Consider the following 16,633-nt stretch of genomic DNA (forward strand, 5'->3'; position numbering starts at 1 on the left):
GTGTGCAATTATCTAATATACTGGAAAGTACAGGAGGTGCTAAATACAGTGAGTTATATTTGGAATTTTTAAAAAACCCACAAATCACTTGTTCTAACATTTTTGAAAAGAGTTGAATTAGGACTCTTCCTTTTGTACCAAATGCTACATTGTATCTACCTTTCTCCAACGGAAATGGACTAGATTTTAAATAAGGATATTCTCTAAACTGATGTTTGATGGTTGAATTATTTGTTTGTGGAGGTAAATTTGCATAATTGGTTTTATTTTATAAATTGTTTAATCACTTGAAAATAGGAAATCATTTTTTAAATTTTTTTTTTAAAAAAAATTATGCATAGCCAGGACAATTATTCTGATGCTTATGTTCTATTTAACTAAGATTAAATATACCTTGGAAACCCTCAAAGTATGTTAAGCATTACCTAAAAGACTACTTTTGCTCGATTTTATCTTTTGAAAGTAAGAACATAATCAAAGATACCCTCCTTCTGACTGAGATTTTCTAAAGGTTTCATAATAAATACTGATATCCCATTTATTTTTTTCCCCTAATTTGGTCTGATAGACTTTCTAATATGAATATTTGCATGTTTCATACCAACATTTTAAAATACCCTCCCTCTCTGCGCCAGCACGGCTCAACATTGATTGGATTAAAATTGAGGAAGTGAGTAGATTCCAGGAATACTTGACATTTGTAGTGACAGCTTTATTTTTCAGTCTTCCAGATCACTGATAATAATGACAGCAATAGTAAGCTTATGTTACAAAAACACCATCAAAGGGAGCATATTTTGAGCATAGGTACTTCACTAGGCTTTGGAAATACTACTAACATGATAAAGCCTATCCCTTCCCTTCCAGGATCTCTTATTGGGCTGAAGCTTCTAGGTACAAAGCTAGCAAAATTAGGATACAGTTGGCGAATGAAGTATGAAGAAAAGCCTTTGGAATACCAAAGAAAATTCTAGGGTCAGGGAAAGTTCTTGAAGAAGTAGGATGTTTGAACTATGTTCTGAAGAGTGAGTAGGCCTCCTCTCTTACAAAAGAACATTCTCAGTAAGCTTGGTGGCTTAAGAGCAAGGAAAAGTTCGAGAATGACAAATAGGCCATATGGTGGCATAGGAGGTAAGGCCCGCCACCTGCAGTGCTAGCATCCCATATGGTCACCGGTTCGAGTCCCGGCTTGTCCACTTCTGATCTAGCTCTGCCATGGCCTGGGAAAGCAGATTGTGTATAGGAAGAAATCCCAAAAGATGAGACTGGAAGGGTTGAGAAGGGCTTGATGTCTTTCTGAAGAGTGTGCATTTTATCATGTAGGCAGTAGACCATTGTAGGGTGCTAAATCCACGTTTGATATGAAGAGGTTTGCTTTTTTTAGGACAAGTATGAAGTGGTGAGCCTGTGGTTACAAGTGTGAAGATCAGTTTAAGACACTGCTGTGCTTCTGGAGCCCGTTTGATTCCTACCGTTGCCATGCCAATGTTCCTAAGCAAGTGAGCTTCAGCCTTCTTCAGAAAAGGGGAGTTGGCACAACTGTACCCCTAGGTCCTGTCCCCACCACCACTCCCAACCTCTCACAGGTTGGGACACAGCTGAGCCCTCCCCAGACACCCCTGTAGAGAGATGTTCCCAACAGAGACACTTATACTCTGCATTTATGGTCATGCACCATGCACAGCGTTTTTCATAAGCTATGTAGAAAATAGTGCCTGTGATCTGTGTTTTATAGTGCTGTCATGTGGAAGTGAGGCAGGGTTCTTCTATGAAGTGACAAGACCACCTTTGTGTATTTTGTTTTGCCCGCTTCTGGACACACCCTTGTGACCCTGCCCATGCCACACACCCTGTATATATACCTAAGTTAAACCCAGCAGAGGCTCTGAACCATTTTTGTGCTCTGATGATTTCTTTTTAAGTTTGTGGTCTTTTTTTTTTTTGTTTTTTGTTTTTTGTGTTTTTTTTTTTTTTTCAAAACAGAGTTACAGAGAGAGGTAGAGAGAGAGAGAGGTCTTCCATTCGCTGGTTCACTCCCCAAATGGCCACAATGGCCTGAGCTGAGCCATTCCAAAACCAGGAGCCAGGAGCCTCTTCTGGGTCTCCCATGTGCGCACAGGGGTCCAAGGACTTAGGCCATCCTCCGCTGCTTTCCCAGGCACATTAGCTGGGAGCTGGATCGGAAGGGGAGCACTCAGGACTCCAGCTGGCGCCCATATGGGATGGCAGTGCTGCAGAACTAGGCTTTAACCCATTGCATCACAGCACTGGGCCCCTGCGCTCTGATGATTTTTAAGCATTGAATACTATTATTATTATTATTATTATTATTATTATTATTATTATTTTAATAAATAGGCGGCTAGTGCTGTGGTACAGCAGGTAAAGCCCACTGCCTGCAATGCCAGCATCCCATATGGATGCCGGCTCCAGTCCCAGCTTCTCTACTTCTGATCCAGCTCTTTGCTATGGCCTGGGAAAGCAGTGGAGGATGGCCCAAGTCCTTGGGCCCCTGAACCCGGAGGAAGCCCCTGGCTCTTGGCTTTGGATCAGCTCAGCTCCAGCTATTACCAGAGAATGTCAGGGTCCTTGTCTTCATGCAAGAAAGAATTCAGGCATGAGACAGAGTAGTGGAAAGCAAATAGCAAGGTTCATTAGGGAAGGAACATCCATAAGAACAAATGGGCACCTCTCCAGAGAGAACCTGAGAGAGAGTGCCCAGTCGCTCAGACTGGGGGAGAGCGAGGTTACATGGTTGAGTGGAGAGTACACCTGGGCAGGCCAGGTGGGCGGCTCAGCAGAGAGGCAGAGGGCTGAGCATGCAGTCTGGTTGAGGCTAGGGGGTTTTAAGGGGATGGGCCTTGCCTTCCCCTCTTCTCCTCCTGGAACAAAGGACTTTTTGGATGTAAATACTAAAAATTCCTTTCTGAGTTTTCATTCTGAAGTTATCAGACAGGGGGAAGTCTGGCTGGCTTCGCCCTGCCTTAGAGGAAGGGTTAGGGAGGGCTTTTGAAGTGCAGATACTGGGCTGCACCTGGAAGGTTGCCGGGATGACTTTGAGATGTTGGACCTAGATGTCAATTCTTTAGGCCTTTGTCACACACACATAAGGTCATGTCTGACTTCCTACCTAATACAGCCATTGTGGCCATCTAGGGAGTGAACCAGCGGATGGAAGACGTCTCTCTCTCTCTCTCTCTCTCTCTCTCTCTCTCTCTCTCTCTCTACTTCCTCTCTGTAATTCTGCCTTTCAAATAAATAAATCTTAAAAAAAAAAAAAGACAATTAAACATGGAAATAAAATACTGCTGTGATAACAAAGGTGAGAAAGAATAGAGAGGAAAGGAGCAGAGTGAAGAGGTGACCAGCTTTTCTCTAACTGCCTACTATATCTGCTGAAGCATTGTTCCAGCCTTCTGCCCATGTTATTATTTAGTCATTAAAGCAACTCTGAGGAGGAATAGTGAGCTACTTGTGGTCACCTGCTGTGTCCCTTGCCTTGTTTTAGAGATGAGATAGAAGCTTGCAGGAAGTCAGTGGATCGGCCCATTTTCCTGTGCATACTGATGATCTGGGCCCCATAGCTGTCTTGCTGAGACTTACCTGCTTAAAAACAAGTTCAGTGTAAGGTTGTTGCTGCAGGAGAGGTGACAGGATTGCTCTTCTAAAGTCACAGCTCCCGCTGACATTGCTTTTGTGTCCTGCCTTCTGATGGTTTTTCTGGTAAGGCTGAGGCTGAGTTTCTTCACTCTGGGCAGTGGCTGTGCACCAGACCTATTCCTTGCTTTTTAACAATTTTATTTTTCTTCCCCAGCAGCTTACAGGATTTTGATCTTACAGTCCATTAAAAATTTCAAATGTAGATTTTTCTGGATCATTTCTTTATGTTATTACTCAATTAGGCTTTATGAACTCCCACTTTCTCATCCATGCAAAGATGTTTTTTCCCCTTGAAGCCACAATTTAACTTTTATTTTCAGGGCCAGGGGGAGAAAGCATGTGTGCACTCCATAAATACTCCCAAAGGCCAGTGCTAAGCCAGGGTGAAACCAGGAACTTGGAACTCAATGCAGGTCTCCCATATAAAGGTTTTGTTTTTGTTGTTGTTGTTTGTTTTTTAAATGGAGGGATACTTTTTTTTTTTCCAGATTTATTTATTTATTTGGAAGTTAGAGTTAAACAGAAAAGGAGAGGCAGAGAGAGAGGTATTCTACCCTCTGGTTCACTCCCTAGTTGGCCACAACAGCTGGAGCTGCACTGATCCAAAGTCAGGAGCCAGGAGCTTCTTCAAGGACTTGGACCAACTTTTACTACTTTGCCAGGCCATAGCAGAAAGCTGGATTTGAAGTGGAGCAGCCGGGACTCAAACCGGTGCCCATGTGGGGTGCTGGCAGTGAAGACAGCGGCTTTACCCACTATGCCACAGCGCCTGCCCCTAAAGTTTTTTTTTTTTTTTTTTTTTTTTTTTTTTTAAGATTTATTGATTGATTTGAAAGGCAGAGTTAGAGAGGCAGAGCAGAGAGAGATAAAGGTCTTCCATCTACTGGTTCACTTCCCAGATGGCCGCAATGGCTGGAGCTCCACTAATCAAAGCCAGGAGCCTCCTCCAGGTCTCCCACACGATGCAGGGTCCCGAAGATTTGGGCCATCTTGTACTGCTCTCCCAGGTCATAGCAGAGAGCTAGATTGGAAGTGGAGCAGCCTGGACTCGAACCAGTGCCTATATGGGATGCCGGCACTGCAGGCAGTGGCTTCACCTGCTACGCCACAGCACCAGTTACCTAAAGGCTGTTTTAATACAATTTTATTTCTCTGATTTTTGTTCAAATGCATTGTCTTGTATATTTCTCGGACTCCTTTATTATAAAATGATAGATTTACCCATTCTTATATCTACTCTTTCTGTTCCTTGTCTGCATTATTTGGGTGGGTTGATATGTATAGGAAATTAGAATATAGCTGGTGCATAGTATACCTTCAGTGAGTTCATGTTTAGATTGTGTCAGTTCTGTAAAACAGCAATTTAAACAGATGTACCAATGACCTACTATGTGGCAAGCACTGTGATGGTAGCTGGTAATAGGAAGATAAATAAAGCATGGATGCTACCCTTAAGCATCTCCAAGTCTGGTGAAGCAGACAGCTGGTTCTAAACAGATAATGTAAAATAATCACATGATCAGTTGGAAAGAGCTTGGGTTCTACTAGTTGCTAGTGGGGCTTTACAGTGTTTCCTTCTGAGCACTTGCTGATAATGCTAAAAAACACCTCTCCTCATATTTTATTTTAAGTAAAAGGAGTTGGTGGTGCTTTAGTATCTTAATTAAAAAAAAATAATTTATTTGAAAGGCAGAATGACAGAAAGGAAGAGGCAGATTTTCCATCTGCTGGTTTGCTTTCCAAATGCTCTCAATAGCCAAGGCTAGGCCAGGCTGACTCCAGGAGCCCAGAACTCCATCTGGATCCCCCACGTGGTTGGCAGGAACCTAGGTACTTGGCCATCATCAGCTGCTTCCCAGGTGCATTTTCAGGGAGCTGGATTTGAAGTGGAGCAGTAGCTAGCACTTCCATATGGGATGAGGGCATCCCAAGTGGCAGCTTAACCTGCTGTGCCAAAACGGCCACACCTGTACTCTAATTTTGTAAGGTGAACAATAAAAGGCTGATGTTTAACATTTACACTTGATCTTAGGCAAAAGGCTGAGAAGCAATAATGTTTAACATTTAAAATGTTTTAACAAAGTAAGACTGGATGGAAGACCTCTATCTCTCTCTCTGGCTCTACCTCTCTCTTTCAAATAAAAAAATATTTTAAGAAAAAGTATGACAATATAAGCTTAAAGGTTGAACTAAAATTCTAAAGATGTCAATTAAAATACTGTACCAGTTTTTTTTTTTTTTTTTTTTTTTTTTGACAGGCAGAGTGGACAGTGAGAGAGAGAGAGAGACAGAGAGAAAGGTCTTCCTTTTTGCCATTGGTTCACCCTCCAATGGCCGCTGCGGCCGGCACATCGCGCTGATGCGAAGCCAGGAGCCAGGTGCTTCTCCTGGTCTCCCATGGGGTGCAGGGCCCAAGCACTTGGGCCATCCTCCACTGCACTCCTGGGCCATAGCAGAGAGCTGGCCTGGAAGAGGGGCAACCGGGACAGGATCGGTTCCCCGACCGGGACTAGAACCTGGTGTGCCGGCGCCGCAAGGCGGAGGATTAGCCTGTTAAGCCACGGCACCGGCCTGTACTAGGTATTTTATATAGTTTTCCTAACAATAAATGTTTTATTTAGAACATTTATTACTTCTTAAGAGCAGGAACATTTAAATTTTTCTTAATTTCTGTAAGTTTGGCAGTGTAAATGATGTCTTATTTCATTTGTTTGAGTGGACTGATGTTTCATCTCTACAGTATACTGTCATCATTTGAAATGACATGCCAGAATTTATGGCCTAATAGTTACAAGACAATATATGTCTAAAAGAGTTGTGAAATAAAGATGCATGTTGTCTTTCGTATAATTACATCTCAGAGATTGAGGTCCATGACATTCAATTTGTAGAATAAATTTTTAAAATGTCTGCTGACAGTCCACACTAATAACTTTAGATTTATTTAATTCTTCATATGAGGGACTAGTGTTGTGGCATAGTAGGCTAAACCCTTGCTTAGGACACCCATATTCAACATCATAATGTTATTTCAAGTACTGGCTACTCCATATCTGACCTAGCTTCCTGCTAATGTGCCTGGGAAGACAGTTAATGATGGCCCAAGTGATCCCTGCCACCCATGTGAGAGATCTGGATGGAGTTCCATGGTTCTGACTTCAGCCCTGCCCAGCCCTGACTGTTGTGGACATTTGGTGCATAAACCAGTGGATGGAAGGACCTCTCTCTGTCTGTTTCTCTCCCTGTCTCTGTGCCTTTCAAATAAATAAACAGATCTTTTAAAAAAATTCCATGTGAGATGAACCCAGTTTATTTTTAAAATACTTAACAAAATTATTCCTTTAAGGCCGGCGCCGTGGCTTAACAGGCTAATCCTCCGCCTTGCGGCGCCGGCACACCAGGTTCTAGTCCCGGTTGCCCCTCTTACGGCCAGCTCTCTGCTATGGCCCAGGAAGGCAGTGGAGGATGGCCCAAGTCCTTGGGCCCTGCACCCCATGGGAGACCAGGAGAAGCACCTGGCTCCTGCCTTCGGATCAGTGCAATGCGCTGGCCGCAGCGGCCATTGGAGGGTGAACCAACGGCAAAAAGGAAGACCTTTCTCTCTCTCTCTGTCTCTCTCTCACTATCCACTCTGCCTGTCAAAAAAAAAAAATATATATATATATATATATATATTCCTTTAAGAAAATTTTACATGGTTTCAAATTCCAAAAATTAAGTTTGGAGATCCTTTCATTTTGATATGTGCTGGCTTGTGTTATTTTAGATAAAAAATGGTTTCTTGGTAAGCTGCTTTTTGAAATGCTGTGAATTAGAGCAGAGAAAAGAGAAGGGCAAGAGCACTGGCGTCCCCATGAAAAAGGAGACAGCTGTCCTGGTTTAAATAGGACAGTCCTGGTTTTTGATCAAGCATCTTGACTGGATGTGTCTTGAGTGTCACAACCTCAGAAGTGCCTTTGGGTCTGACTCCTGCTGGAAAAGAGCCTGATTGCAGAAGAAATTGCTGTTGGCCTTCCTCAGCCTGATGCTGGCACTTGGACCCTAGCTCTGCAGTTCTCCCAGGCGTTTGAGGTCACAGCGGAGTCCCTTTCTTCTTTGTTTACATCCATTCCTCGTGTCAGAAACTAGAGCCAGTTAGAGTGCTGTCCGACAAGGACCACTCTTGTTCATTGAACTCTAACTTCAAGGATAGCATTTGTTTTGCAAGTGAAAGTATTTTTTTTTTTCTGATTCTAACAATGTGTGCTGCTTATAAAAATTTAAGCAGTGCTGAAAAGTCTAAAAAGACCATAAAAATCCCACCATCCAGAGGTAGTCACAGTTAGTATTTTTCATAATGGAAAAGTGATAGGCATTGAGATATTTTCAACTTAATTTATAAAGAATTTTGGGATGAAGAACATAATGCATAGCACTGCGCTTTTATAGTATACAGTTTATCAATTTTGATATATATCTATTCACAGAGTTGTGGAAACATCACAATTTTAGAACATTTTCATCATAGCACAAAGAAACCTGTGCCCTTAAGCCAACACCCACCCCACCTTTGGCCCACTCCCAAAAAGGTGTATTCATGTATTGAGGCATGCTTTCTAAGTTTAAGTAATTGGCTCTTCTAAGCTACCGCTTGAAGACTCTATCATCTTTTGACTCTATCATCTCATATCAGAGCACTGATTGGAGTCCCTCCCAGTTGCTCTGCTTCTGCTCCAGCTCCCTGGTAAATGTGCCTGGGAAAGCAACAGAAGATGGCCCAACTTCTTAGGCCCTTTCCATGCATGTGGGAGACCTGGATGGAATTCAGCTTTCTGGCTTCTGCCTGGGCCAGCCTTGGCCTTTATGGCCATTTGGGGAGTGAACCAATGGATGGAAGATTCTCTCTCTCCCTCTCCCTCTCCCTCTCCCCCCCTTCCATACCTCCCCCCCCAACTGTGTCACTCTATCAAATAAATAAAATCTTTTAAAAAAAAAAAAAAGTGTGTTGTTTTTGAAGTTGTATACAGGGAAAAAAATGACAAAACATTAAGGTTTTTTTTTTTAATGAAAGATTAAAATGAAAGCAAAAAGAAGGAAAAAGCAGACATAGTCTTTGAAAGTTCATACTTTTAGAATAAAAGCCCTTTTCTTGGTTAAGTGAGTTTTAACTCTTTACATGTGGATGAGAAGATGAAATTGTGTTTCCTTAAATTGTTACAAAGCATCTGGTATCATTAGCTGCTCCTACTGTTTGTGGAATTGGGTTCTTAATCATTTTGTGCCTGAAACTTAAATTTTGTGGACTATTGCAGGTCTGTTTTCTTTCTGTTGCCCAAGCCCCATCCACAGTAAAAGAAAACAAAAACAAACCTTTGTTTTGATGTTTGAACTTCTTTATTTTTATTGTTGCCCTAAAACTTTTTTCCTAAATTTTAGATTCTTAATACTTCAGAGGAAATTTGATGTAACCTAATTTTAAATTTATCCTTATCTCCTTTCAAATATTTTGAAATGGCTAATAGGAAAAAAGTACATGTAATAAAACTTGAAGGAGGAATAACTAATTATCTTAGTTGTGTGGGGGCTCATGGCGAGAAGTTCTTGATAGAGAAATAAGCATACCAGTTGACCAAGAGAAGAAAAATCAGAGGCAGAGGTGTGTGCATGTGTGAGAAAGCTCTGCAGAGGGACAAGAGTAAGTTTATAGCACCTTTGAGAAACGGAGATCCAGTGTGCTAGATGCCTAGAAAGTGAACTAGATAAAGTAGAACTGATTTCATTACTGGGAGAAAGCATTGAATTTTGGTATTTTATCTTAAGAGCAATGTGAAAGAATTGAAAACCTTTAAGGGGGGTGATTTGAGCTGGTTTGCTGTGGGGAAGGGGACAGATACCAAAAACTAGCATAGACAGCTCAGTCAGATGATGCTGTTGACATTGTCTGGGCTGTTGGTCGGTCGGTCGGTCGGTCTCTCTCTCTCTCTCTCTCTCTCTCAAGTTATCTAGCTAGGTGTGAGATGTGGGCATCCCCAGCAGCATCTTTACCCACTGTTCTGTAGGCCCATCTCTTCTAGTTGACTCATGATATTTCATTAGCTACAGGCAGAGCCATTCATTCCACAGCTAACAATAAACGACTTTACAAACAGATGGTGAGCTGAGAAGCATTTTAAAACTTGTCTATGCAGCCTAATATGAGTAAAGAAAAGTATCAGCAATTTATCAGCCATTAGCCATAATTTTAAAATTTGATTACAAAGGAATAAAATACGTTGATTTTAAGTTAAAAGGGAGAGTTTATAAGAAACGAAGATAAGAACCCAATTATATGAAGGATCTTCAAAAAGTTTGTGCAGAGTGATTATTATGAAGAACTGAATGGTTTTCAGAGCATTTTTTACGTTAAAATTTAGCTTTTAATCTCATTTTCCATGAATTTCTTAAAGCACCCACTTACTTATGGTATTTTTCCATGTGTGACTATTGATGTATGTTGCTCCATTTTCTGAGTTACATAGAAGTTTTATTAAATATATATATATAAACACAACATTTGAAAATGCTTCAGAATGCTGCTTTAAAGATGCCCTTGTTTTATATAAAATTTACTGTTTTTAATTCTCATTTCTCCTAGCAAAGTGTCTTCAAGATGGTACCTGTTTTTTTCCAAGGCACGCAACCATATCACTGCAGTGCCTGCTGGGTATCTCAGAACAAACACAAACATTTGCTTTTACTCTCAAAAATGTATATAATAGAAGTTTGCAATCATAAAGGAAGCACCTGAGGGCCTTAATGAAGGTTAGAGTACGACACCCCCAGTTTGGATCCTGATATACTCAATCACTCATCAGACCAATTTCCAGAAAGTGCAAAAATGAAAACAGTCTTTAAGCAAACCAATTCTCACACTTAGTCCTAAGAAAAAAGTTTCTGAGATGGGTAGTATTCCCTTTACAAATGGCTCTGGAAGTAGCTGCTAGTAGTAATACTAATGTGAAAAGCATGAATGCTAAGGGTCTGCTGTAGTATTTACACATAATAATAAAGTGCGGTAATTCTGACAATCTAGGTAGTCATTTTGCCCAAGGTTTCTGCATTTCTCCTCTCATAGCAAACACCTTATTGTACAGAAAGTTCAGGTTGGGGGAAGCTTGAAAGGTGGCAATGGTTGTTCTGCACACTGCATTGAGGTTAAAATTAATATATATTGATAACATTTTAACCTCTTCAGTTCATGCTTTCCTTTGGGACCCACTCTATCCCAAACCCTAGTATTTAATATGGGTAACTTAAAGAGAAACGGCTTTGGAACATCAGTACTAGTCTTAAAAAATGAGTTAGGCTGAAGTCATCTTCTTAGTGAATTCACCCAGCCTGGACAATGAACATTCTTTCCTATCTTCTCCCCTTCTCTCATAAGTGAAGAAAGAGTTAAATGGTATCACTATTAAGCAGTAAGTGCTGTTAGCCTTGTGCATGGGATGGAATGAATAATTTAGTATCTTCGGGAAATGCAAACTGCAGTATAATTCAAGCAAGTTTTATCAGAACTTAGATCGATATTATACATGATAATATGTAGTGAAAATCAGTGGGAAGAAGATGCTTAAGGATACCAAGGGCAATAACATTGCTAAATAGTTTAAATTGTGAGAAAGATTGGGGTTGGGGGATTGTTTTGTCTTGCGCAGTGATAATGGTTTACCTGCATTCTGACAATTGTCAGACGACTTTTTGCTAAAGTGATTGGTAATGGGATGTGGCAGTTTCTTTGCTGTCAGAGACGAGCTAATTTCTCAGGTTTTTCTTGTAAGTTTTTAAAATTGTCCTTAAATTTTTTTTCCTCTTGAAATATGGATTTAAGGAACTGAAAGGTACAACCTGCATACTAGGCATGTTTCTTTGTTTGCTAAAGGTTTTATGAAAGTAACCATTCACAAACATTGGTAAGACTTTAAAAAAAAACAATTTAAGTTTAAGCTATAGTTATTTTTCTAAATTGTATTCTTTGGAATGATAGCAGCTTGGGAGACTTCATATGTATGCCTGTGGTCTTTATCTCATGTCCTTATTGTTAACATTGTGCATGCAACTTAATCATAGGCTGGGTGGTTGGAAGTACTTAGCAAAGATTGACATTTATTAGACTTTATTTATTTTGTTTGTGCTTGCGGATACCTGCTGTATGTAATATTTTAAAAACAAGACTTGAATGTCATTGAATTATGTTAAAAATAATTCTAACAATAAAATACTTTTTTGAGTACTTAAGACTTACTACCATTTCACATATGTATTCTTTAAATATAAATCGGTTGGGTTCTGATTCTACTCAAACTTTTTTAGTTGGAATGAGTGGTATTATTTAAAAAATACAGTTTTAGGGGAAACCTAAAAAACTGTCTTGTTTGCCTTTCTTTCTGTGATCTTTCTTAAGCCAGTATGTTTTTAACCTATTAACTGTTTCTTGGTTAATATAGATGGAAAAAGAAAATTTTTCCCATGCTGAAAGGAATTTCTTTAGGATTTTACAGAAGGTTATTGATGTAAAGCTTTGGATGTCACTAATAGTAAACCAAATGTATTTTCCTTTGGTTTTTTGCCATCTCAATTTTGAGTGTTACTTTGATTTTGGATAAGCCGTTCCCTTTCTCATAAATTAACACCTTCTCCTCTTGATTTTTTTCACCCATAAAGACTTTAGTTCATTGCTACAGCTAAATTTTAATATAATAATTTTTAAAATAGCCTGAATTAAAGGCTATTTGATGTGGCCACTCTTTTTTGTAAGATGTTTTGTAAAGTATGTTACATATTGAGAAAAAAAATAGTAAAATGTTGGCTTGCTAAAACTTTTTTCAAAGTGCAAAAATAAAGATACTCTTATTTTACACCAATGAATATAAAACTCTTTAATTGCAGGAGACTGTTAATAATGTCTCTGAACTTTCCTAATTAGAAATGAGTTCATCTCATGTGACCTTAAGCGTGTCCCATAAATTTTTTCAGGTGTAGTTCTCCTATGAAAGGGTAGATCTCATGAAATTGACTCTATTGGCCTTAGAACTTGACTTCTTATATCTCATCTACATTAATTTTTAGGAAATATAACCCTAAAATGCAGATTATAGTCTTTGTATAACTCCAGAGATAATTAAAATAGAAGTGCATCATTCGAACTATGGCTTATTGTAGGGTTTTTCCATAAGTAAGATTACATTAAAAATTTTAAGAGCTAATGTTAAAGAGGATACATTTTTATTAAATTGCAGAACTTCCAGGATGAGGATCTAGATAGGACGTATGTATAAATACATTTTGAACATTTCAAAGCACCTTTTAGTTTGTGTGAAGTTCTGCAGATGGCCCCATTGTCCTTTGAAGCTTCTAACACCAAGGTGTCTGTTGCAGCCCAGAGCAAGGTTACTGCTACCCAGGACAGCACTAATTTGCGATGTATTTTCTGTGGTAAGCAACATTATGTTTACATTACTTTTTCAAGCTGTGGTACATACTTGCACATTTCCATAACTTTTGTTTTCTTAGGCCATAGTCTGGTTTTTGGTATTTGGGATATATAGCAAGCTATTGTTTTTATGTTGTGATATTTGTTGTGGTTCATGTAGGTGAATTTGGTCAGCTATTGAGTTGGCTTGTTACTGGGATTTAGTTAGAATTAGGATCTTAAGACTATTTTTGTCTACTTCTTCCAATGCAAATGAGAGGGGTTTTTTTTGTTCATTTTTGTTTTAACGATTTTGTTTTTGGGAGCAAACTTAACTAAGAATTTAGGATAAACTTTATATCCAACTTAATATGATTTGAGGAATGTAACTTATTCAAAGAAAATGCTTAACTTGAGTTAATTTTAGGTGTACATATTATGAGGCAGATATAAGCTATTACTTGCTTCAGTAGGTTGATTTCTCATTGATGGCCTCCTTTATTCAGTAGGTTAGATATCTTTGGCTTAGTGAATTTAAGTTTATAGAGTATTTTTGTTTATACTCATATATACATATGTGTGCATTTACGTATTATTTTCATGGATAAATTAGATGTGTCACTTAGCTACCCCAAATTATAATCAGATACATACATATGCTTTCTCACACAAGGAGATACATAGATAAGCTATATATTGATACATATATATAGAGAGAGAGAAAGAGAAGGCACCTTGTGCAAATTCTTTTTCATACTCATTTGATTTTGAAACTTTAATTTTGATAATTTAAGTGCCAAAAAATGACTTTTAATTATTGGAGCCCCACCCCCCCCACCCCCCACCCCCCCACTTATGGACTTATATGTACCCTTTTGACCCATGTATATCTTGACTAGCGAGAATATTTCATGAAAGGAAGTTGTAAAAGGACATATTGCTCAAATTTTATATAAATAGTTCAGCTATATATGTGTGGTTCAGAATTTTTAATGTGATCCCTCAGTATTACTGATTTTATTTATAGAGTTATAAAATGTATATACTTACTGGTTGAGGCAAAGAAACATTTGTTGGAAGGAAAGAAAATCCTGAGATATTTCTTCCTCACCTGAAGTTAGATTTTAGGAGTGTTACAGGTGACATAGTTACAGCAGTGAGTCTATTGTTGGGCTTCTTGTAAGTCTTAGATTTTCACTGATAAACATTATTTAATCAGTAACTGATTCCTGATTTTTCTGGCTCCTCCTGGGGATTCTTCCAGGCAATCTTTTGAAGCAGCCATGAGTGATTATTGATATTTGTGTTATTTAAGGCTCTCTAGCTCATTTTGGAAACCTACTTAATGTTATTTACTTTCCTAAGGAATATGTTGAGGTCCACATGCTAAATAATAGTTTGCCCAATTGCAGAGAAAAGATTGATTTGGCCCTAATCGTGTCAAATTTTAAAGTCATAAAAGTAGATTTTCCCCATTATTATCTTTAACTGTACAAACAGTATAATTACCACATTGCTAAGTTAAAACTTGACTGTATTGTGTACCTACTTGTCTTTTAGTCTTGTGTTTTTAAATAGTCTGTGGCTAAGTGTGAAAGATTTGTGAAGATAGAAATATGACAGTGAAAAGTGCTTTAACCAAAAATTCGGTACTGAAGGCAAGACTGAAATGCCATATCTGTTTTAGAGATTCTAATCTGATTTCTTTCACTTATAGGATACTGTATTTGTAACATTTCCACTTTTTTTTTTTATTAGAAACAGTAATTCACAAACTTTGCTATATACCTTTTCTTCTCGCCAAGACAAATTAAGACCAACCAATGTCTTTGGCTATAACAAGACAGGGAAAAAACTAACTCTCAAACAGCAACAGAGTGGGTTTACTCATTTCTTATCCTTGGTTGTTTGTTCTTTTTTCCCTAAAAGAGCCATTAACCCCCACATGATGCTTATAAGCCATTGTCATTTGCCGACTAAAATGGTTATGGAAGTGCCTGTTTTGTATTTTATGAAAACATAAAATATAGAAAACATAGAAATATGATCTATGTGAAGTAATAGTTAAATTCTAGGAAATACAGCAGCACCTGACTGCCTTGCTCAATAGTTGCCGCTTCCTGTCGTACGTGGTGCCTTTGGTGTTATTTGCCAGTTGAATAACTTGTTAGAATGTTTGACACGAAGGAAATGTGATCATGTACTGGAATCTCATGATTTATATGAAACTTGTTAATTGTTACAGTATGTTTATAATTTTTAAGTGCACATAAATTTCAGTGAGCTAGCTATTGCAATGCACTTGCACATATTGATGAAGAAACAAACAGAAAATGCCAAGGGGAGGGATTCTATTCCTTCTCCCCATTTGTAGAGTTCCTGGAAAGACAAGTGATCCATGTGACAAGGAAGTCAGGAGGGTTGCTCTTGGATCAACATTTTCCCCATTTTAAAAGAGTAATCCCTGAACTTTCTCCGATGCATGAATAAGTTGTAGTAAATTATTTTTATTATTAATAGTAAGAGCCAAAACATTTCCCCCACATTTGAAAGACCTCTTTTCTGGACAGGTTTGCCAAGAAAGCTTGCTAAATAAAACTCTTAAAAAATTCAGTATATTTCGCGAGTTACATCAAACCTTAGTTTTTTTTTTTTTTTAAAGATTATTTATTCAAAAGTCATAGTTACACAGAGGAGTGGTAGAGAGAGAGAGAGAGAGGTCCTCCATCTGGTGGTTCACTCTCTAATTGGCTACAACGGCCAAAGCTGCGCTGATCCAAAGTCAGGAGCCAGGAGCTTCTTTCGGGTCTCTCCACATGGGTGCAAGGGCCCAAGGACTTGGGCCATCTTGTACTACTTTCCCAGGCCATACCAGAGAGTTGTATCAGAAGTGGAGCAGCCGGGTCTTGAACCAGCGCCCATATGGGATGCCAGCACTTCAGGCCAGGGTGTCAACCCACTGTGCCACAGCGCCGACCCAAGTTGTTTTTTTTTTTTTTTTTAAGCTATTTAGTAAAATCAGTAGGATTGAGTTGAAATGTTGGCATCTTTTTCTTGGATTTATGTATTTTTGAATTAAAGCCTAGATTTTAATGGAGGAACTTAACTATTACTACAACCCTTGAGGTATCAGACCTGTCCTGGATGTGACTCGTGCAGCTGCATCCCTCTTTGAGATGGATGACAAACAGGGCTAACACTGACATACAGGTGTTTCACACTTAAGCAGCCTGGGGTTTTCACTAATGTACTCAGATATTTAAAAAATAGTTAAACCATAATGGTCTTGTGAGTTACTTATCTAAATGCTTGCTTTTAATAGTTTTGGATAAATACAAATTTAGATATAGAAAAGTACATTTCCCAAGTACTTTATCCTTTCTCAAATTTACCCTGCCATTTTATGTATCCCATTCTTCTGCTGGAAGAGAGATCTTTTCCCTGAAAAACATGAAACATTAGTGCATGATCCTAATAGGACAGTCTGTTTTTACATCATTATGTTAATTTCCCAGGGAAAGAATTCTAGTCTATTTACTAGATAAT

The 16,633-nt window shown here is 38.8% G+C and overlaps 1 protein-coding gene across 1 annotated transcript in view; it reads left to right on the forward strand.

The window, feature by feature from the left end:
* ENAH (ENAH actin regulator) overlaps nucleotides 1-16,633 on the forward strand; it is a 165,971-nt gene that overhangs the window by 105,780 nt on the left and 43,558 nt on the right. The window contains 1 exon segment of the mRNA XM_062210482.1: nucleotides 13,054-13,110. Coding sequence (XP_062066466.1) covers nucleotides 13,054-13,110 — 57 coding nt within the window.

This window comes from Lepus europaeus, chromosome 14, assembly GCF_033115175.1.
Source record: "Lepus europaeus isolate LE1 chromosome 14, mLepTim1.pri, whole genome shotgun sequence".
NCBI lineage: Eukaryota > Metazoa > Chordata > Mammalia > Lagomorpha > Leporidae > Lepus > Lepus europaeus.